The sequence below is a fragment of the Mastacembelus armatus genome, chromosome 8 (assembly GCF_900324485.2).
Source record: "Mastacembelus armatus chromosome 8, fMasArm1.2, whole genome shotgun sequence".
NCBI classification, from domain to species: Eukaryota; Metazoa; Chordata; class Actinopteri; order Synbranchiformes; family Mastacembelidae; genus Mastacembelus; species Mastacembelus armatus.
This window is the reverse complement of record NC_046640.1, coordinates 18,304,921-18,327,502: the sequence shown is the minus strand read 5'-3', so window position 1 is coordinate 18,327,502 and position 22,582 is coordinate 18,304,921. Positions and strand designations below refer to the sequence as shown.

Here is a 22,582-nt window from a genome sequence, read left to right as displayed (position 1 = left end):
CTATAGATTAGGAGCAGGGTTCAAGCTGTTTTATCATGGTGTGGATGGAAAGAGGAATGGAGTAGGAGTTATCCTGAAGGAGGATTTTGCTAGGAATGTTCTGGAGTTGAAGAGAGTGTCAGATAGGGTGATGAGTCTGAAGCTGGAAGTTGAAGGTGTGATATTGAATGTTGTCAGTGGTTATGCCCCACAGGTAGGATGTGAGTTAGAAGAGAAGGAGAAATTCTGGAGGGAGATGGATGAGCTGAATCAGGGTATCCCTAGTGGTGAGAGAGTGGTGATTGTGGCAGACTTCAACGGACATGTTGGTGAGGGAAACAGAGGTGATGAGGAAGTGATGGGTAAGTTTGGTATGCAGGACAGGAATGCAGAAGGACAGATGGTGGCAGACTTCACAAAAAGGATGGAAATGGCTGTAGTGAACACATTCTTCCAGAAAAGGGAGGAGCATATGGTGACATATAAGAGTGGAGGCAGGAGCACACAAGCTGATCACATCTGGTGCAGACATTCCAACCTGAAAGAGATCAGTGACTGCAAAGTAGTGGTTGGGGAGAGTGTAGCCAGACAGCATAGGATGGTGGTGTGTAGGATGACTCTGGTGGTGAGGAAGATGAAGAGGACAAGGGCAGAGCAGAGGACCAAGTGGTGGAAGTTGAAGAAGGAAGAGTGTTGTGTGGCTTTCAGGGAGGAGCTGAAACAGGCTCTGGGAGGTCAGGAGGTTCTTCCGGATGACTCGACAGCTACAGCTGAATACAATCAGGGAGATAGGTAGGAGGGTACTTGGTGTGTTATCTGGAAAGAGGAAAGCAAAAAAGGAGGCTTCGTGGTGGAATGAGAAAGTTCAGGAGTGTGTTAAGAGGAAAAGGTTAGCTAAGAAGAAGTGGGACACTGAGAGGACAGAAGAGAACAGACAGGAGTACAGGGAGATGCAGCGTAAAGTGAAGGTAGAGGTAGCAAAGGCCAAACAAAGGGCGTATGAGGATTTGTATGATAGGTTGGACACATATGTTGGTACAGGTTGGCGAGGCAGAGAGACAGAGATGGGAAGGATGTGCAGCAGGTTAGGGTGATCAAGGACAGAGATGGAAATGTGTTGACAGGTTCCACAAGTGTGATGGAAAGATGGAAGGAATACTTTGAAGAGTTGATGAATGAGGAAAATGTTAGAGAGCCCAGAGTAGAAGAGGTGACTGTTGTGGAGCAAGAAGTAGCAAAGATCAGTAGGGATGAAGTGAGGAAGGCGTTGAAGAGGATGAAGAGTGGAAAGGCAGTTGGTCCTGATGACATACCTGTGGAGTTTCGGAAGTGTTTAGGAGAGGTGGCAGTAGAGTTTTTGACTGGGCTACTTAACAAGATCTTGGAGAATGAGAGGATGCCTGAGGAATGGAGGAGAAGTGTACTGGTGCCCATCTTTAAGAACAACATGCAGAGTTGTGGAAACTACAGAGGAATAAAGCTGATGAGTCACACAATGAAGTTATGGGAAAGAGTAGTGGAGGCTAGGCTGAGGTCAGAAGTGAGCATTTGTGAGCAGCAGTATGGTTTCATGCCAAGAAAGAGAACCACATATGCAATAATTGCTTTGAAAATGCTGGTGGAGAAGTACAGAGAAGGCCAGAAGGAGCTGCATTGTGTCTTTGTAGATTTAGAAAAAGTGTATGACGGTGCTGAGAGAGGAGCTATGGTTTTGTATGAGGAAGTCTGGAGTGGCAGAGAAGTATGTTCGAGTGGTGCAGGACATGTATGAGAGCTATAAGACAATGGTGAGGTGCGCTGTAGGGGTGACAGAGGAGTTCAAGGTGGAGGTGGGACTGCACCAAGGATTGGCTTTGAGCCCCTTCTTGTTTGCTGTGGTGATGGACAGGCTGACAGATGAGGTTAGACAGGAATCTAGCAAGAAGGTTGGAACGGGTGGAGGAAAGTGTCAGGTGTGATATGTGACAAAAGAGTGTCAGCAAGAATGAAAGGAAAGGTGGACAAGACAGTGGTGAGACCAGCAATGTTGTCTGGTTTACAGACAGTGGCACTGAGAAAAAGACAGGAGGCAGAGCTGGAGGTAGCAGAGCTGAAAATGTTGAGGTTCTCTCTGGGAGTGACGAGGATGGATAGGATCAGGAATGAGGACATCAGAGGGAAAGCTCATGTTAGATGTTTTGGAGAAAAAGCCAGGGAAGCCAGATTGAGATGGTTTGGACATGTTCAGAGGAGGGACAGTGAATACGTTGGTAAAAGGATGCTGAGGTTAGAGCTGCCAGGAAGGAGGAGGCCTAGAGGAAGACCAAAGAGGAGGTTCTTGGATGTAGTGAAGGAGCACAGGAGGATAGTTGGTGTGGGTGAGGAGGATACAGAGGATAGGGTTAAATGGAGGCAGATGATTCGCTGGGGCGACCCCTGAAAGGAGCAGCTGAAAGGAGAAGATCTATTTACTGTCAAAGGTAAAATTTGTATCAGGGCAGTAAGAACAAAACTTTACATATTTAACTTTGAGTTCTGTAAAGTTTTTGTTTGTAGCTAAAACTGTTTCATATTCTGAGCATTACACACAATATTAGAAGAAAAATCAGATTTTACCACACAGAAATAATTTTCTGAAGCCTATTCAAAATTTTTAAAATTCAGATTGAATGAAAACTCATTAGGCTCAAACCACAACTCTCACTATATATTGACTGAAACAAGAAATGTCGATGATGACCAGTCTGGTTCACTCCTTCCTGAGAGGAGGAATCAATGCAAAACTCAGATGTCTTCCACCTCTACTTATCTGACTGCAGAGAGGACGACAGAGAACAGTGGACACACAGTTTAACATGATGGACTATAGGACAGGACTGCTGCTTTTAACCATCTGCTGGGCAGGTGAGAAAATATCTGCAAAGCTTGAAATCAATCTGTTTTCAAGAAGGTGCAAACTTACATCAACTGACTATTTTCTGGTTTGTCTTGACAGATGTTGATGGTCAGACTCTGACAGAATCTGGACCAGTGGTTAAAAGGCCTGGAGAATCCCACACATTGACCTGTACAGCCTCTGGATTCACATTCAGCGATTATTCAATGGCATAGGTCAGACAGGCTCCTGGAAAAGGATTGGAGTGGGTTGCATATATAGGCACAGCTAGTAGTCCCATCTATTACTCCCAGTCAGTCCAGGGTAGATTCACTATCTCCAGAGATGACTCCAGCAGTAAACTTTATCTAAAGATGAACAGTCTGAAGACACAGCAGTTTATTACTGTGCCAGACAACCACAATAAAACAAACCATCAGTAGACCTGAACAAAAACCCCTCAGTGCCTGAAAACCTGTAACATGAAGCCACCAGAGGAGGAGCCCTCAGACCACTAATGATTTCAGACCAGTTCACTGAGAAAGAGAAAAGTGGTTTTTAAACATACAGTGCATTCAATTCATATTCAGACCCACTTCACTTTTTTCAATTTTGTTATGTTGCAGCCTGATACTACAATTATTTATTTTCCTCATTAACCTCATTAAAGACTCAATATCTCATAAGTACAAGTGAAAACAGAATTTTAGAAATGTGCTGATATGTATTGTCTAATGTGACGGGTGTGTGCTTTTCCAAATCATGTCCAATCAATTTAATTTACCACAGATGGACTCCAATCAAGGTGAAGAAACGGGTGGAGCCTGAGCTCATGTTTAATGTGTTGTTGCAAAGGCTAAATGGGATATTTTAGTTTTTTATTAAAAATGAATTTACAGACATTTCTTAACTTCTTTTTTCAATGTGTCATTATGTGATACTGAGTGCAGAATAATGAGAAAATAAATTAAATGAAACAACTGTAGCATCAGGCTGCAACATAATAATATTGAACAGAGTGAAGGGGATGTAGATACTTTCTGAATGCACTGTATTTGTCAGTGAAAAAGTCTAATATTGTGATAATATATTCTCCTGAGAGGAGGAGTCAATGCAAAACTCAGATGTCTTCCACCTCTACTTATCTGACTGCAGAGAGGACGACAGAGAACAGTGGACACACAGTTTAACATGATGGACTATAGGACAGGACTGCTGTTTTTAACCATCTGCTGGGCAGGTGAGAAAATATCTGCAAGGCTTGAAATCAATCTGTTTTCAAGAAGGTGCGAACTTACATCAACTGACTATTTTCTGGTTTGTCTTGACAGGTGTTGATGGTCAGACTGACAGAATCTGATCCAGTGGTTAAAAGGCCTGGAGAATCCCACACATTGACCTGTACAGCATCTGGATTCACATTCAGCAGCAATGTTAAGAACTGGGTCAGACAGGCTTCTGGAAAAGCTCTGGAGTGGGTTGCTTTTATACACACTGGCAGTACATCTGTCCATTACTCCCAGTCAGTCCAGGGTAGATTCACCATCTCCAGAGATGACTCCAGCAGTAAACTTTATCTAAAGATGAACAGTCTGAAGACGGAGGACACAGCAGTTTATTTCTGTGCCAGAGACCCACAATAACACAAACCATCAGTAGACCTGAACAAAAACCCCTCAGTGCCTGAAAACCTGTAACATGAAGCCACCAGAGGAGGAGCCCTCAGACCACTAATGATTTCAGACCAGTTTACTTTTGGAGTAAACAGGGAACACTTGGTTGATTTCATATGTTCCTGAATTTATCAATATTATTTAAATTACTCAGACAGTAAACTCACTGAACATTAGTAAACAGTAAATTAGACTGACTTTAAAAACTTAGAGCCTAACAAGAATTTCATCTTCAGAAAGTTTTCTTTCCATTTCACTTGTAACCAGTTTAGGAGCCTTCAGACCACTGATCTGACATATGACATTAAGACCACACATACACAAACTTGCTGTAAAAACAATCAAAGTTGACGTTTTTGAAAATCTTCAAATGGCTCATGATTTTAAAATGACATAAATGCACATATCCATCATATTAAAGGTCTTTACATTGTAAACAACATGTAACATTCATTCATTTTCTATACCCGCTTATTCCTGAACCAGGTTTACAGGGATCTGCTGGAGCCTATCCCAGCTCTCTTTGGGTGAAAGGCAGGGGTACACCCTGGACAGGTCACCAGTCCATCACAGGGTCACATAGAGACACTCAAAGACAAAAAACCTCACACACTCACACTCACTCCTACGGGCAATTTAGAGTCACCAATCAACTTGACATACATGTTTTTGGACTGTGGGAGGAAACCAGAGTATCTGGAGAAAACCCACACAAGCACAAGGAGACCATTCAAACTCCACACAGAAAGGCCGGGTTGCAAACCCACAACCTTCTTACTGTGAGGCAACATGTAACATTTAACCAAGAAAATGTCTTTAGTATAAATAAGTGTTGATATAATGTTTCCTGTGTACATTTCAGATTAGTGCTGGTCACAATATCAGGACACTGCTTTTATCTGTGATGTGTTAATTCACATTAGGATCCTGATTGTTGTTTGGCATCTTTTGCAGAACTTACTAACATTTTCACTGTGGTGACTTTGCTTTTCTATATGTGAATACATTTATTTACTTTACAGATGTAACATTCAAATAACAACAGATCATCTATTTTCTGTCAAATGCAACCACAGGGGGGCACAACCCAGTGTCTTCATGTGCCAGTCCCAAGTCCGGGTAAGTGCAGAGGGTTGTGTCAGGAAGGGCATCTGACGTAAAATTTCAGCCAAATCAAACATGCGAATCACAAATACAACTTCCATACCAGATTGGTCACAACCAGGATCAACAACGACCGCCACTGGTGCTGTTAACCTACAGGGTGCCAGTGGAAATTGGACTACTGTTGGTTGAAGAAGGAGAGGAGGAAGGCGTGTTTGTAGGCAAAGAGAGAAGAGAAAGGGCAGTAGTGTATGATTAGGGACTATGAATGTAGGAACTTTGTCCGGGAAAACTGGAGAGTTGGCTGATATGATGGAGAGAAGAAAGGTGGATATCTTGTGTGTTCAGGAGACCAGGTGGAAAGTAGCAAGGCCTATAGATTAGGAGCAGGGTTCAAGCTGTTTTATCATGGTGTGGATGGAAAGAAGAATGGAGTAGGAGTTATCCTGAAGGAGGATTTTGCTAGGAATGTTCTGGAGGTGAAGAGAGTGTCAGATAGGGTGATGAGTCTGAAGCTGGAAGTTGAAGGTGTGATATTGAATGTTGTCAATGGTTATGCCCCACAGGTAGGATGTGAGTTAGACGAGAAGGAGAAATTCTGGAGGGAGATGGATGAGCTGAATCAGGGTATCCCTAGTGGTGAGAGAGTGGTGATTGTGGCAGACTTTAACGGACATGTTGGTGAGGGAAACAGAGGTGATGAGGAAGTGATGGGTAAGTTTGGTATGCAGGACAGGAATGCAGAAGGACAGATGGTGGCAGACTTCACAAAAAGGATGGAAATGGCTGTAGTGAACACATTTTTCCAGAACACATTTTTCCAGAAAAGGGAGGAGCATATGGAGACATATACAGTGGGTACGGAAAGTATTCAGACCCCTTTAAATTTTTCACTCTTTGTAACATTGCAGCCATTTGCCAAAATCAAAAACTTTAATTTTATTTCTCATTAATGTACACTCAGCACCCCATCTTCACAGAAAAAAACAGAAATGTAGAAATTTTTGAAAATTTATTTTAAAAAAAAAACTGAAATATCACATGGTCATAGGTATTCAGACCCTATGCTCAGTATTGAGTAGAAGCACCCTTTTGAGCTAGTAGAGCCATGAGTCTTCTTGGGAATGATGCAACAAGTTTTTCACACCTGGATTTGGGGATCCTCTGCCATTCTTTCTTGCAGATCCTCTCCAGTTCTGTCAGGTTGGATGGTGAACGTTGGTGGACAGCCATTTTCAGGTCTCCCCAGAGATTTAAAGGGGTCTGAATACTTTCCGCACCCACTGTAAGAATGGAGGCAGGAGCACACAAGCTGATTACATCTTGTGCAGACGTTCCAACCTGAAAGAGATCAGTGTCTGCAAAGTAGTGGTTGGGGAGAGTGTAGCCAGACAGCATAGGATGGTGGTGTGTAGGATGACTCTGGTGGTGAGGAAGATGAAGAGGACAAGGGCAGAGCAGAGGACCAAGTGGTGGAAGTTGAAGAAGGAAGAGTGTTGTGTGGCTTTCAGGGAGGAGCTGAAACAGGCTCTGGGAGGTCAGGAGGTTCTTCCGGATGACTCGACAGCTACAGCTGAATACAATCAGGGAGATAGGTAGGAGGGTACTTGGTGTGTTATCTGGAAAGAGGAAAGCAAATAAGGAGGCTTCGTGGTGGAATGAGAAAGTTCAGGAGTGTGTTAAGAGGAAAAGGTTAGCTAAGAAGAAGTGGGACACTGAGAGGACAGAAGAGAACAGACAGGAGTACAGGGAGATGCAGCGTAAAGTGAAGGTAGAGGTAGCAAAGGCCAAACAAAGGGCGTATGAGGATTTGTATGATAGGTTGGACACATATGTTGGTACAGGTTGGCGAGGCAGAGAGACAGAGATGGGAAGGATGTGCAGCAGGTTAGGGTGATCAAGGACAGAGATGGAAATGTGTTGACAGGTTCTACAAGTGTGATGGAAAGATGGAAGGAATACTTTGAAGAGTTGATGAATGAGGAAAATGTTAGAGAGCCCAGAGTAGAAGAGGTGACTGTTGTGGAGCAAGAAGTAGCAAAGATCAGTAAGGATGAAGTGAGGAAGGCGTTGAAGAGGATGAAGAGTGGAAAGGCAGTTGGTCCTGATGACATACCTGTGGAGTTTCGGAAGTGTTTAGGAGAGGTGGCAGTAGAGTTTTTGACTGGGCTACTTAACAAGATCTTGGAGAATGAGAGGATGCCTGAGGAATGGAGGAGAAGTGTACTGGTGCCCATCTTTAAGAACAACATGCAGAGTTGTGGAAACTACAGAGGAATAAAGCTGATGAGTCACACAATGAAGTTATGGGAAAGAGTAGTGGAGGCTAGGCTGAGGTCAGAAGTGAGCATTTGTGAGCAGCAGTATGGTTTCATGCCAAGAAAGAGAACCACATATGCAATAATTGCTTTGAAAATGCTGGTAGAGAAGTACAGAGAAGGCCAGAAGGAGCTGCATTGTGTCTTTGTAGATTTAGAAAAAGTGTATGACGGTGCCGATAGAGGAGCTGTGGTTTTGTATGAGGAAGTCTGGAGTGGCAGAGAAGTATGTTCGAGTGGTGCAGGACATGTATGAGAGCTATAAGACAATGGTGAGGTGCGCTGTAGGGGTGACAGAGGAGTTCAAGGTGGAGGTGGGACTGCACCAAGGATTGGCTTTGAGCCCCTTCTTGTTTGCTGTGGTGATGGACAGGCTGACAGATGAGGTTAGACAGGAATCTAGCAAGAAGGTTGGAACGGGTGGAGGAAAGTGTCAGGTGTGATATGTGACAAAAGAGTGTCAGCAAGAATGAAAGGAAAGGTGGACAAGACAGTGGTGAGACCAGCAATGTTGTCTGGTTTACAGACAGTGGCACTGAGAAAAAGACAGGAGGCAGAGCTGGAGGTAGCAGAGCTGAAGATGTTGAGGTTCTCTCTGGGATTGACGAGGATGGATAGGATCAGGAATGAGTACATCAGAGGGACAGCTCATGTTAGATGTTTTGGAGAAAAAGCCAGGGAAGCCAGATTGAGATGGTTTGGACATGTTCAGAGGAGGGACAGTGAATACGTTGGTAAAAGGATGCTGAGGTTAGAGCTGCCAGGAAGGAGGAGGCCTAGAGGAAGACCAAAGAGGAGGTTCTTGGATGTAGTGAAGGAGGACATGATGATAGTTGGTGTGGGTGAGGAGGATACAAAGGATAGGGTTAAATGGAGGCAGATGATTTGCTGTGGCGACCCCTGAAGGGAGCAGCCGAAAGGAAAAGAAGAAGATCTAATTTCTGTCAAAGGTAAAATTTGTATCAGGGCAGAAAGAACAAAACTTTACATATTTAAACTTTAGGTTCTGCAAAGTTTTTGTTTGTAGCTAAAACTGTTTCTTATTCTGAGCATTACACACATTATTAGAAGAAAAATCTGATTTTACCACACAGAAATAATTTTCTGTAGCCTATTCAAAACTTTTTTAATTCAGATTGGATGAAAACTTATTAGGCTCAAACTACAACTCTCACTATATAGTGACTGAAACAAGTAATGTCTATGATGACCAGTCTGGTTCACTCCTTCCTGAGAGGAGGAGTCAATGCAAAACTCAGATGTCTTCCACCTCTACTTATCTGACTGCAGAGAGGACGACAGAGAACAGTGGACACACAGTTTAACATGATGGACTATAGGACAGTACTGCTGCTTTTAACCATCTGCTGGGCAGGTGAGAAAATATCTGCAAAGCTTGAAATCAATCTGTTTTCAAGAAGGTGCAAACTTATATCAACTGACTATTTCCTGGCTTGTCTTGACAGGTGTTGATGGTCAGACTCTGACACAATCTGAACCAGTGGTTAAAAGGTCTGGAGAATCCCACACATTGACCTGTACAGCCTCTGGATTTGACTTTGGTGGCTCTTGGATGGTCTGGGTCAGACAGGCTCCTGGAAAAGGACTGGAGTGGGTTGCTTACATTAGCAACAATGGTGGTAGCAGCAAATCCTACTCTCAGTCAGTCCAAGGCCGGTTTACCATCTCCAGAGACGACAACAGACAGCAGCTGTATCTGCAGATGAACAGTCTGAAAACTGAAGATTCTGCTGTTTATTATTGTGCTCGATAGTCACAGTGACTGGAGTTGGTTCAGCAGCTGTACAAAAACCTACAGTAGCCTACTCAGTAGCCTGATGGGTTCTAGTAATTATGATAATATATATATATATATATTTTTTTTCTTATCGCAGATCAAAGATGGTGCTTAAAAACACAAAGACATCCATAATGTAGTTTTACAATAATTACTTCAGTGTATTAAGGCTAAGACAAGAATGTACTTGTTTTATACCAGTGTTACCAAAAGCTCCTGTGCATTTTGGTTCTTGTGAGACTTTGATCAAAGATGAATGAAACAACTAATCCTGCTGTTATGAAGACTTCAGGGAGCCTGCTGTCTCTTCTCATTACTGACCTACATTAAATATATAATAAATATAGAATAAATAGCTTAATGAGTAAATCACATACAACAGTTTCATGTATGTCTTTCAGAGAAGACAACTGCATTGAATTGAAACAATGTAGAATAACAAGACAATAAAGTAATTTATATCTGAATGAACATTAACTTTCTATGGGCTGAAACACGTTTCTTCCTCTAGATTCTTTAATCTTCACAAAGCTAAATATTTATATACTTTTGCAAAACAAATATTTTAAACTGTTCATATGATCCTGTCTAAACAAATAAGTAATAAATTAAGAATAAGTAAGTGCCTAAAGAAATTAAAAAATAAATATGCAGCAATTGGAAAATTTCAGTGCTGATGAATTTAAACCTGTTTCCATTGGTGTTCACCATCATTGTTACTCTAGTGTTGATTTTAATATGCCTTCAATAATCCAGGAGTCATGTTAATATTAATATTGAAGTAGTAATGATATTTATTGTTTTGAATTACAGTAGGATGTATTTAAGTTTTTAAAAAGTAATTACAGTAATTTAGGAATAAATAGTTTTCAGGAACAGCTGAAGTAAATGCTGGGACCTTTTCAACATGTTACAGTTTAATGTGCAATGAAATGAAACATTCATATCTAAGGCAGAGCTGATTTCCAGCCATGTTTTCACTGAACAATGAACCAACTGTTATTAGATCTGATCACACCAACACTGTAGCTCTTATGAGTCTGATTCTATGCAAACTCAGTGACCTTCCTCATACCTATAAAAACCTCCAGTCAGACTGTCAGAGTAGTTCACACATCACTTTCATTAGAAAACATGTTTCCTGTTGCTCTGCTGCTGCTGTTGGCAGCTGGATCATGTGAGTCTCTAGATTTGACTTAGAAAACTGTTCATTTTTACAGTGTCACTTGATAATTTGTCATAATATATTTTTTGTTTTTAACAGGTGTGAAATGTGAACAGCTGACACAGCCAGCCTCTGTGACTGTGCAGCCAGGTCAACGTCTGACCATCACCTGTCAGGTCTCTTATTCTGTGAGTGGCTACTACACAGCTTGGATCAGACAGCCTGCAGGGAAAGGACTGGAGTGGATTGGAAGTGCATGTGCTGGATGCACCACATATTACGGTGCAGAACATGCAGCCTGAAGACACTGCTGTGTATTACTGTGCCAGAGACCCACAATAACACAAACCATCAGTAGACCTGAACAAAAACCCCTCAGGGTCTGAAAACCTGTAACATGAAGCCACCAGAGGAGGAGCCCTCAGACCACTAATGATTTTATCATAGTTCTCAGAAAACAGTGTTGCAAAAGTAAAGTGACCTGAAAATGTGTAAACAATATAAAATAGATTATTCTTCTATAATGACATTCAGTAAATCATAAAGAAATTAGCATCTTTAGTTCTCTTTAGTCAGCTTCCCTGATATGTTAGAAACTGAAACTTCTTCATGACTCAAACCAACTGCATTGTCTCTTCCAATGAGTTAAAGAGCAAAGTTTTAATTTATATTATTCTATTAACAGTTTTTTTCAGTTAAGATTTTCTGTCAGGGAAATAAAAATAGATCTCTTTGCTTTTATTTCAGTGAAATTCCTCCAATCACGTCTCAGGTCTGTGATGTGCTTTTGTCACCAGATAAGAGTCGACCTTTGGCAACTACACAAATTCAATTCAAATTCATATATTTTTTAAATTTATCAAATAAGGTCTATGATGACCAGTCTGGTTCACTCCTTCCTGTGAGGAGGAGTCAATGCAAAACTCAGATGTCTTCCACCTCTACTTATCTGACTGCAGAGAGGACGACAGAGAACAGTGGACACACAGTTTAACATGATGGACTATAGGACAGGACTGCTGCTTTTAACCATCTGCTGGGCAGGTGAGAAAATATCTGCAAAGCTTGAAATCAATCTGTTTTCAAGACGGTGCAAACTTACATCAACTGACTATTTTCTGGTTTGTCTTGACAGGTGTTGATGGTCAGACTCTGACAGAATCTGGACCAGTGGTTAAAAGGCCTGGAGAATCCCACACATTGACCTGTACAGCCTCTGGATTCACATTCAGCAGCTACTGGATGAACTGGGTCAGACAGACTCCTGGAAAAGGACTGGAGTGGGTTGCAGCCATTAGCAATGGTGGTGGTAGCAGCAAATACTACTCTCAGTCAGTCCAAGGCCGGTTTACCATCTCCAGAGACGACAACAGACAGCAGCTGTATCTGCAGATGAACAGTCTGAAAACTGAAGATTCTTCTGTTTATTATTGTGCTCGAGACTCACAGTGACTGGAGTTGGTTCAGCAGCTGTACAAAAACCTACAACAGTCTACTCAGTAGCCTGATGGGTTCTAGTAATGATGTCATGTTTTTCCTCTATTTTATTTCATTTTGTTTTAATAAATAAACACTTTCCTCTACATGACACAAATTCATAAAGTCTGTCCCGAAGGAAATAACAACAATAATAACTTTTAAAATAATAACTTGTACAAAGACAAAGCCAAGAATATACTTGTTATATACAAATATAACCAAAAGCTTCTGTGAACATTTGTTCTTGTGAGATGAATGAAACAACTAATCCTGCTGTTAGAAACACTTCAGAGAGCCTGCTGTCTCATCTGATACTCACCTACATTATATAATTCACAAAACACGTCTGGCTCAATGAATATATTAAACACTACAGTTTCACTTATATACTGTGAAAATATGCAATAAAAAAGTATCTATAGCTGAATAAAACTTAAAGCTCCATTGGCAGAAAAGAACTAGTGCCTGCTTCCAGATTCTCTAAGTTGCATTTTATATCTACATTTATCTGAATTTTTAACCATTTATGAAAAAGTCACGACAATTATTTAACAATATTAATATAATCATGTCTGCTGTCATAAGTTTTGTTTAAAACAAATAAAGAGAAATACAAGTTAGTGCCCAAAATAACTGAAAATTAAATGTTAATTAGTTTCTATTGCATCTATCATTGTTACTCTAGTGTTGATTTTAATATGTTCCAATAATCCAGGAGTCATGTTAATATTAACATTAAAAATAGGTAAAAGGCCTGGAGAATCCCACACATTGACCTGTACAGCCTCTGGATTCACATTCAGCAGCTTTTATATGTCATGGGTCAGACAGGCGCCTGGAAAAGGACTGGAGTGGGTTGCTTTTATACACACTGGCAGTTCACATATCCATTACTCCCAGTCAGTCCAGGGTAGATTCACCATCTCCAGAGATGACTCCAGCAGTAAACTTTATCTAAAGATGAACAGTCTGAAGACGGAGGACACAGCAGTTTATTACTGTGCCAGATACTCACAATAACACAAACCATCAGTAGACCTGAACAAAAACCCCTCAGTGCCTGAAAACCTGTAACATGAAGCCACCAGAGGAGGAGCCCTCAGACCACTAATGATTTCAGACCAGTTCTCTGAGAAATGACAGTCTTTACATATACTGTATACAGCACTGAAAATGAAAACAAAGACCTACAGGGGGCAGTAAAAAAATCTGACAAATGACACTAAGATCAGTTATGACATTAACACACATACACAGACAAACAGGTGGACCCTGCAATAGCACCAGGTCCAACTGGTTTATAATTTTTATATCACATCTTCTTTCTCTTTCAGCTGCTCCCTTCAGGGGTCGCCACAGCGAATCATCTGCCTCCATTTAACCCTATCCTCTGTATCCTCCACATCCAGACCAACTATCCTCACTACATCCAAGAACCTCCTCTTTGGTCTTCTTCTAGGCCTCCTTCCTTTTTATATCACATACATGCATGATATATCCACTATGAGATGAGATGAAATTAACTTTATTAATCCCAAAGGGAATTTCAATGGTCTGCAAACTATAAACACATTTAACCAAGAAAATGTATTTAGGGCATATAATATATTAATATAAGCATATAAGCATTGAAATAATGTTCCATGTCTACATTTCAGATTACTACTGATCAATGTTTAATTAATGTTAGATGAATCATAAGATCAGGAAACTGCTTTTATCTGTGATGTGATAATTCACATGAGGATCCTGATTGTTGTTTGGCATCTTTTAGCAAAACTTACTAACATTTTAACTCTGATGACTTTGCTTTTCTATATTTAAATACATTTATTCACTTGGCAGATGTTCTTTTTCAATGCAACATGTAAATGACAACAGTTCATCTACTTTCTGTCAAAGGTCAAATTTGTATCAGGACAATAAGAAGAAAACTTCATGTATTTATCACAGGAATAAACATTGAGTTCTGTAATGTTTTTATTTGAAGCAAAAATAGTTTTTTGTCAGTGTCTTCAGGCTGCATGTTCTGTCTGATCGATCAGTGTGTAGACTGGAAGAGTTTAAACACAATATCATTAGACTAAAAATCCAATTTTACCACAGGAGATGAGTTTCGGTAGCCAATTCAAATTTTTAACCAATTCAGTTTAAACCAAAAAACTATTTGGCTGAAATAACGTTCACTATATGTTAATTGTCTTGCTGAAATATATAATGTCTATGATGACCAGTCTGGTTCACTCCTTCCTGTGAGGAGGAGTCAATGCAAAACTCAGATGTCTTCCACCTCTACTTATCTGACTGCAGAGAGGACGACAGAGAACAGTGGACACACAGTTTAACATGATGGACTATAGGACAGGACTGCTGCTTTTAACCATCTGCTGGGCAGGTGAGAAAATATTTGTAATGAAGCTTGAAATCAATCTGTTTTCAAGAAGGTGCAAACTTACCTCAACTGAATATTTTCTGGTTTGTCTTGACAGGTGTTGATGGTCAGACTCTGACAGAATCTGGACCAGTGGTTAAAAGGCCTGGAGAATCACACACATTGACCTGTACAGGCTCGGGATTCTCACTCAGCAGCTACGCTATGGCCTGGGTCAGACAGGCTCCTGGAAAAGGACTGGAGTGGGTTGCTTACATTAGCAGTGGTAGTAGCAGCATCTACTACTCAGTCAGTCCAAGGCCGGTTTACCATCTCCAGAGACAACAACAGACAGCAGCTGTATCTGCAGATGAACAGTCTGAAAACTGAAGATTCTGCTGTTTATTATTGTGCTCGATAGTCACAGTGACTGGAGTTGGTTCAGCAGCTGTACAAAAACCTGGAGTATTGATCTTGTTCATATATGTCTCGATAAAAGAAGAATGTTTTTTTTAAATGTTACTTTACTTTACTATTGTTAAAACTGTGAAGGACCATCATTAATAACAATAACTATTAAACAAACTGTATATAAAATAATTTCCACACAAAGAACAGCCTGATGAAATTATTTTCCATGTATTAAAAACTGTAATGCTAAAGGTATAAGAGAAATGTTAGTAACATTAATGTAGATTTAATTGCATGTAAAATATATTAAAAAGTGGAGGTGAAAAATAATGTTGCTGTTTGTTTTATTAACACTAGAGAGCCGTGAGTGTAAAGTTTCTCTCAGCTTTGTCACTATAAAGACACAAACTCCAGTCAGCTCATTGAGCTTAACTGACAGACTGAACTAGACATTTGTATTGACATCACACAGAAACATGTAACTGCTGGATCAGTGACTACAGCTTCATCTGTTGCTGCTCATCATCTCACTCTGTCAACAAGATTTCTACATCAACTTCCGGAATGTTTAAGGAGCTGATGTTTATTCTTGTGTCTGGGACTTTGTATTAAAGCAGAATGAACAAATGATGAAAAACTTTCAGTTCCTGGGCTCTTGGAGGAAAATTGATGTTTGCTTTTCCCACATTATTCCTCTCTCAGCACCTTACTCAATAACAGTCTTTAAACCACAGAGCAAATGGTTTAAAGTGTCTCAAAATATACAACATAACTTGTAAATTCTGAGCTTATCTTGTTCTCATAAATGCAAAAATTGGACAAATACACTCAAAAAAAGGAGAAAGCCAACATCTTGAATTGTTAAGTCTCAAGTCTGTTTTTAACTTTTTCCCTTTCACAGTTCAGCACTGCTCTTCTCCTGACTTTTTATTTTCATGTCTTTTATTTTTCAGCACTGACTCTCCATAGTCTCTACATGCAAATTCACAGTGATACACATTCCCCACCCATTCTGCTTGCTCCAAATATATTCTCCATATCAGCCTTCACAGTTTGAGATGCAGCAAAGCTCCCAACATGACAGCTGTACAAAGTGTCTTCCTCTTGGCCCTCATTTCAGGTAAGTCAAGCCAGTATTGAGCAGAGGAGCAGAACAGCAGCTTTGGATGTCTGCTGGCTGTGTCTCATCTTACCTATGTGTCTTTTTCAGCTGCTCAGGGCCAGTCCCTCACTTCTTCAGAGCCAGTGGTTCGCAGAGCTGGACAATCAGCCACTCTGTCCTGTAAGGTAGAAGGACTTTCTCTGGCTTGGCTGCACTGGATTCGTCAGAAACCAGGGAAAGGCTTGGAATGGATTGGACGCATTGATAGTGGAACTGGCACAATATTTGCCCAAAGTCTTCAAGGCCAGTTTTCTATCACCAAAGACACTTCCCAAAATGTTGTGTATTTAGAGGTGAAGAGTCTGAAACAAGAAGATTCTGCTGTTTATTATTGTGCTCGAGAGACACGGTGACACAAGAGATTACAAAGCTGCACAAAATCCTCTGAACTCTGACGTCTGCATGAGAAGCACTGGAGTGTGTCAGGCTTTGGAAACAAACATCCCATTGAATGATGGACAGTTAATGAAATTTATCAGTAATTCATTAGTCAGAGAAAGTGCATGATAAGTACCAGCTACTGCCCTTTTTAAAACAACAACATGTAATTACACAATACTCATAAAGAATGTTATTACCCTAGGGGTCATTGTGTGTGTGGTTGTGTGTTGTTGGCTCTCCCCTCCCCATTTCGAGTGTGTGTGTATGTGTGTGTGTGTATCGGATGCTGGAGTGGGCGTGGACTCGAGGACCGTGGATTGGACTTCCGGGATTGGTCCAACACTTCCCGGAAGGACTATAAGAAGCCCACGGACTGCTGTTCGGGAGAGCTATTCTCCCACCTTTGCCATTCCCAGCTATTCTGATAGAGATTTCGATTGCGTTAGTTAGTTAGTTAGATATTAGGTTTTGTAGGTAGTGTTAATGATAGGATCTTCTTTATTTAGATTAGAAATACTTAGATATTTAGGCTACGTTTGTGTTTTGTTTTCTCCTGTTTTGTTTTAGGAGTTTCCAGGCTAGTGACCAGTGATTTTGTGTTGTTTCTTTTGTTTTGAGATTGTAGGGCTGTTTAGCGTTTTTGTTATTTGATCTTTTGTTTGATTGAGATCGTAGGGCTATTGTAGCGTTTCTGTTATTGATTTTCGTTTGTTTGATATCGTAGGGCTCACGGAGCGTTTTTGTTTGAGTAAGGCTAAATTAGCGTTTTGTTTGTTTTGTACATTCTGTATTTTATTCTGTATTTTGACAGAATAAATATTCTTGTTAATTGTAATTCGATTATTCGTTCGTGTTTGTTGAGAGTGGAAGAGGTTTGGAGGAAAACTCCACAATCGTGTTACGCTCCGGCAACCCCTAGGCTGGGGCGTAACAAGAAGTAAAATGTATGTCAGTGAGAGAAGTGCTTCAACATAGATCTACACTAATACTGTTAATACATCAAAAACCTGCTGTAAAAAAACATCTTCTTCTTCACTGTTAGGTTGCTGCCTGAGTTTATTGCAGTATGCACTAAGTGAAAAGCCAGAAAAACAGATGACGACCACAGGCCTTGAATCACAAACTCATCTCTATGTCCAGATGTTAGAGGTGACTAACTTCTGTTGAATGTTAAATGTAGCCCCTGTTTCCATTTTAAAACTGTAGAGGGCAGATGAGCACTAACTTTAATACTTAGTCCGGTGAAGACCAAGCAACAGTAGGAAAGGAACAAAGTGGGTTGTAAAGTGTTAGCAGCCACAAACACGTCAGCTTTTAATGTCCTCGTCTGATGTTGATCAACATTTCAGCCATGAAAAGAGAAAAATCTGCTCACAGCGACTCATCCAGTTTTTCTGTGCACCACTGCTTGTTGGTTATTGTTTAAAGACCATCAGTCAGATTATATAACTTGGGTTATATTATTAATTTGTGGTAATGCTGCTAAACAAGTAACTCAATGTAAAACACTGAAGAACATCAATAACAATTTATTCTGCTGTCACTAAACAAGAAATTAGACTCCAGTCCAGTCTACATCCTATCCAGTATCCTCCCAATGATAATAACTGATCTTAATCTGACATCATTTAGTCTCTGATTGTTTTGGTTTTCATCTTGACACGTGTTGATGGTCAGACTCTGACAGAATCAGATCCAGTGGTTAAAAGGCCTGGAGAATCCCACACATTGACCTGTACAGCCTCTGGATTCACATTCAGCAGCTATTATATGGCATGGGTCAGACAAGCTCCTGGAAAAAGACTGGAGTGGGTTGCATATATAGGCACAGCTAGTAGTCCCATCTATTACTCCCAGTCAGTCCAGGGTAGATTCACTATCTCCAGAGATGACTCCAGCAGTAAACTTTATCTAAAGATGAACAGTATGAAGACAGAGGACACAGCAGTTTATTACTGTGCCAGACAACCAATCAGAGACTGTGCCAGTCTCTGATTGTTTTGGTTTTCATCTTGACACGTGTTGATGGTCAGACTCTGACAGAATCAGATCCAGTGGTTAAAAGGCCTGGAGAATCCCACACATTGACCTGTACAGCCTCTGGATTCACATTCAGCAGCTATTATATGGCATGGGTCAGACAAGCTCCTGGAAAAAGACTGGAGTGGGTTGCATATATAGGCACAGCTAGTAGTCCCATCTATTACTCCCAGTCAGTCCAGGGTAGATTCACTATCTCCAGAGATGACTCCAGCAGTAAACTTTATCTAAAGATGAACAGTATGAAGACAGAGGACACAGCAGTTTATTACTGTGCCAGACAACCAATCAGAGACTGTGCCAGTCTCTGATTGTTTTGGTTTTCATCTTGACACGTGTTGATGGTCAGACTGTGACAGAATCTGATCCAGTGGTTAAAAGGCCTGGAGAATCCCACACATTGACCTGTACAGCCTCTGGATTCACATTCAGCATCTATTATACTGTACAGCATTGGGTTAGTCATTTATAAAACATTTATAATGCTCCTAAAAAATCTATTAAATATGTCTATGATTACAGACACACAGACAAACACATACTAAGAATTTTTGTTGGTTTACTTTCTCTTTCTTTTAAACAAAACTTAATCAAATGTCTACGTACAGTGAAAGGCCAGTTTTTAATGGGTCATTAAGATAATTTTGGTGAGATGCAAATGATTGATTCAACAATATGTAAATGAATGTAGCTCATAAGGAAGTGCAATGTGGGTCTGTGTGTCAGTGAGAGGACAGAAGAGCTTCAACATCAACCATGTTCTCTGTAGCTCTGATACTGCTGCTGGCAGCTGGATCCTGTGAGGAGCTTTCAGTGGATTCACACTAACAAACACATTAGAAACACTGAATATTCAGATGAATGATGGAGATAATGTTGATTTCTGTTTCCACAGGTGTTCACAGTCTCAATCTCATCCAGCCAGACACAAAGGCTGTGCAGCCTGGACAGTCTTTGACCATCACCTGTCAGGTCTCTGGTTATTCTCTGACTGATAACAGCTATGCAACAGGTTGGATCAGACAGCCTGAAGGAAAACCAATGGAGTGGATTTTACATCGATGGGGTGGAGGAGATTTTTATCAAAATGATGCTTTGAAGAACAAGTTCAAATACCAAACACACACTTCTACTAGTTCTGTGACATTAACAGGACTGAATCTGCAGCCTGAGGACACAGCTGTTTATTACTGTGTACGTGGTGTCACTGTGACACAAACACTGACAGACCTGCACAAAAACCCTCTAGCCCATGTGACTGAAACACATAACCACATATATTCTAAATGTTAAGAAAACAAAACATTATCAAGGTAAATACTGTGCTAATGTAACAAAAAATATTTTTAAAAATTATTTAAAGGTAGAAGAAAACCTTTGTTACTGATAGAGTAGTCTAGTTGAGTATGTGAATGTATTTATGCTGTTTTCATTTGACTTACACTGCAGCTGACATCAGTAAAACATTTCAAATATTAATAAAAAATATTAATATAGATGTTTTGAATTCTGCTGCAGCCTGCACAACAATAAAATAGACTCAGAAAAAATGTCTTCAACATGAAACATTTTCACACTTTTATCTTTGTGTATTCTGATGCATAGAGAAGATGGGAAACCACTTTTCCTTCCTACTTGCAATGAGGTAGAAAACAGAAACATCTAACAAAGATAAATTAACAATAGTTTTATCTCTTCCAAAGTACAAATCAATAAATAAATACACACATGGTTTGCAGTTTTCATTTTGTAATGTGGTCAAGTTAACACAGGCAACAGTTGTAGGTAAACTACTTATGGAAATGATGTGTGTTACACATTCTATTACTAAACCTGTAGAGGGCAGTCTATGCAAATGATTTCTTCCTTATAAACACACAGCTGTCACAAAATGTGTCACTGGAAACGTTTCATACAGTATATTCTAAAACACTGATTAGAAGAATTGAACAGCAGAGTCTATTACAGAACAGAAATCATGATTTCATGGAGTTTATTTTTTATAGTTACTATTCATGGTGAGAAAATGATTTATGCTTTAACAAAGTGAAACATTTCTTTTGTAAATTTAAGTTTGATGGATGATGATCATTATTTTGTTATTTACAGGAGTTTGGAGTGAGATCAGACTGGACCAGTCTGCCTCAGAGCTAAAAAGACCTGGAGAGACAGTGAAGATGTCCTGTGTCATATCTGGGTTTAGCATGACAAGCTACTACATTCACTGGATAAGACAGAGGCCAGAGAAAGCTCTGGAGTGGATTGGGTGGATGGACACTGGATCAAACTCTGCTAGCTATGGCAGCTCCTTTCAAAGCCGTTTCATCATGACTGAAGCTGTTCCCAGCAGCACCCAGTACCTCCAGGTCAAGAGCCTGACAACAGAAGATTCTGCTGTTTACTTCTGTGCTCGACAACACAGTGACTGGAGACAGTGAAGCAGTTGCACAAAAACCACCACAGACCACAAGCAGCAGTTTGACCTCAGTCACATCTGGATTGTGTCAACACCATTAAAATCACTTTGATATATCCACATCACATTTATAGATATTTTACCATAAACTCATGAGTAATAATTATTTTCATCATTATATTAGATCCATCACAGCGATTATCAAAAGCCTTTCACCTCCTAACAGACATTAAAACAAAAATACCAGCATCATATTTACAAGTACCAACTACACATTACATGAACCAAGACTGAAAGAGTAAGAAGCTGAAAAACATTTGATCAGTGAAAACTCTGGATAGTGACATGATGAGATGAAAATACAGCAAGTTTTCAGTAGAGAAAGACGACTGTATGTTGGTGATTAGAGTAATTTGACTAATGTGGAAGAGAGTTTTGATACTAAATCCACTCTATCATTGTTTTTAACTGATTTATATATACAGCAGTTTGTTTGATGATGTTTCACATATCTGAACTAAGTTTAATGTGTTAGTATTATCAGTATAAACATGGTAATGGTGTTAATATTATTTTACTGAACATATGAGAGAAATGTGAAAACAACTGATTTAGGAAACTGACTGGTGAAGTATTTTACCTAGTTTCACCAAATATCTGCAGATATTCTCCTGAGAGGAGGAGTCAATGCAAAACTCAGATGTCTTCCACCTCTACTTATCTGACTGCAGAGAGGACGACAGAGAACAGTGGACACACAGTTTAACATGATGGACTATAGGACAGGACTGCTGCTTTTAACCATCTGCTGGACAGGTGAGAAAATATCTGCAAAGCTAGAAATCAATCTGTTTTCAAGAAGGTGCAAATTTACATCAACTGACTATTTTCTGGTTTGTCTTGACAGGTGTTGATGGTCAGACTCTGACAGAATCTGAACCAGTGGTTAAAAGGCCTGGAGAATCCCACACATTGACCTGTACAGGCTCTGGATTCTCCCTCAGCAGCTACGATATGGCCTGGGTCAGACAGGCTCCTGGAAAAACACTGGAGTGGGTTGCATATATATACACTGGCAGTTCACATATCTATTACTCCCAGTCAGTCCAGGGTAGATTCACCATCTCCAGAGATGACTCCAGCAGTAAACTTTATCTAAAGATGAACAGTCTGAAGACGGAGGACACAGCAGTTTATTACTGTGCCAGAGACCCACAATAACACAAACCATCAGTAGACCTGAACAAAAACCCCTCAGTGCCTGAAAACCTGTAACATGAAGCCACCAGAGGAGGAGCCCTCAGACCACTAATGATTTCAGACCAGTTTACTTTTGGAGTAAACAGGGAACAGTTGGTTGATTTTATATGTTCTTTAATTTATCAATATCATCTTAATTACTCAGACAGTAAATTCACTGAACATTAGTAA

At 40.2% G+C, this 22,582-nt stretch overlaps 1 pseudogene and 5 gene segments (V, D, J or C); all 6 read left to right on the top strand.

The window, feature by feature from the left end:
* The first annotated feature begins 2,813 nt into the window (after nucleotides 1-2,813).
* LOC113140627 (immunoglobulin heavy variable 3-43-like) lies at nucleotides 2,814-4,476 on the top strand (annotated as a pseudogene).
* Nucleotides 4,477-9,254: 4,778 nt separating this feature from the next.
* Nucleotides 9,255-9,709, top strand: LOC113140349 (Ig heavy chain V region 6.96-like). The segment is given in 2 exon segments: nucleotides 9,255-9,303; nucleotides 9,395-9,709. Coding segments are annotated over 2 exon segments (357 nt in total).
* Nucleotides 9,710-11,886: 2,177 nt separating this feature from the next.
* On the top strand, nucleotides 11,887-12,343 carry LOC113140330 (Ig heavy chain V region 914-like). The segment is given in 2 exon segments: nucleotides 11,887-11,935; nucleotides 12,027-12,343. Coding segments are annotated over 2 exon segments (366 nt in total).
* Nucleotides 12,344-16,127: 3,784 nt separating this feature from the next.
* LOC113140373 (immunoglobulin heavy variable 3-74-like) lies at nucleotides 16,128-16,726 on the top strand. The segment is given in 2 exon segments: nucleotides 16,128-16,272; nucleotides 16,363-16,726. Coding segments are annotated over 2 exon segments (348 nt in total).
* Nucleotides 16,727-19,325: 2,599 nt separating this feature from the next.
* On the top strand, nucleotides 19,326-20,043 carry LOC113140315 (immunoglobulin heavy variable 2-26-like). The segment is given in 2 exon segments: nucleotides 19,326-19,534; nucleotides 19,631-20,043. Coding segments are annotated over 2 exon segments (441 nt in total).
* Nucleotides 20,044-21,815: 1,772 nt separating this feature from the next.
* Nucleotides 21,816-22,446, top strand: LOC113140334 (Ig heavy chain V region 6.96-like). The segment is given in 2 exon segments: nucleotides 21,816-21,967; nucleotides 22,059-22,446. Coding segments are annotated over 2 exon segments (363 nt in total).
* The last annotated feature ends 136 nt before the right edge of the window (nucleotides 22,447-22,582 follow it).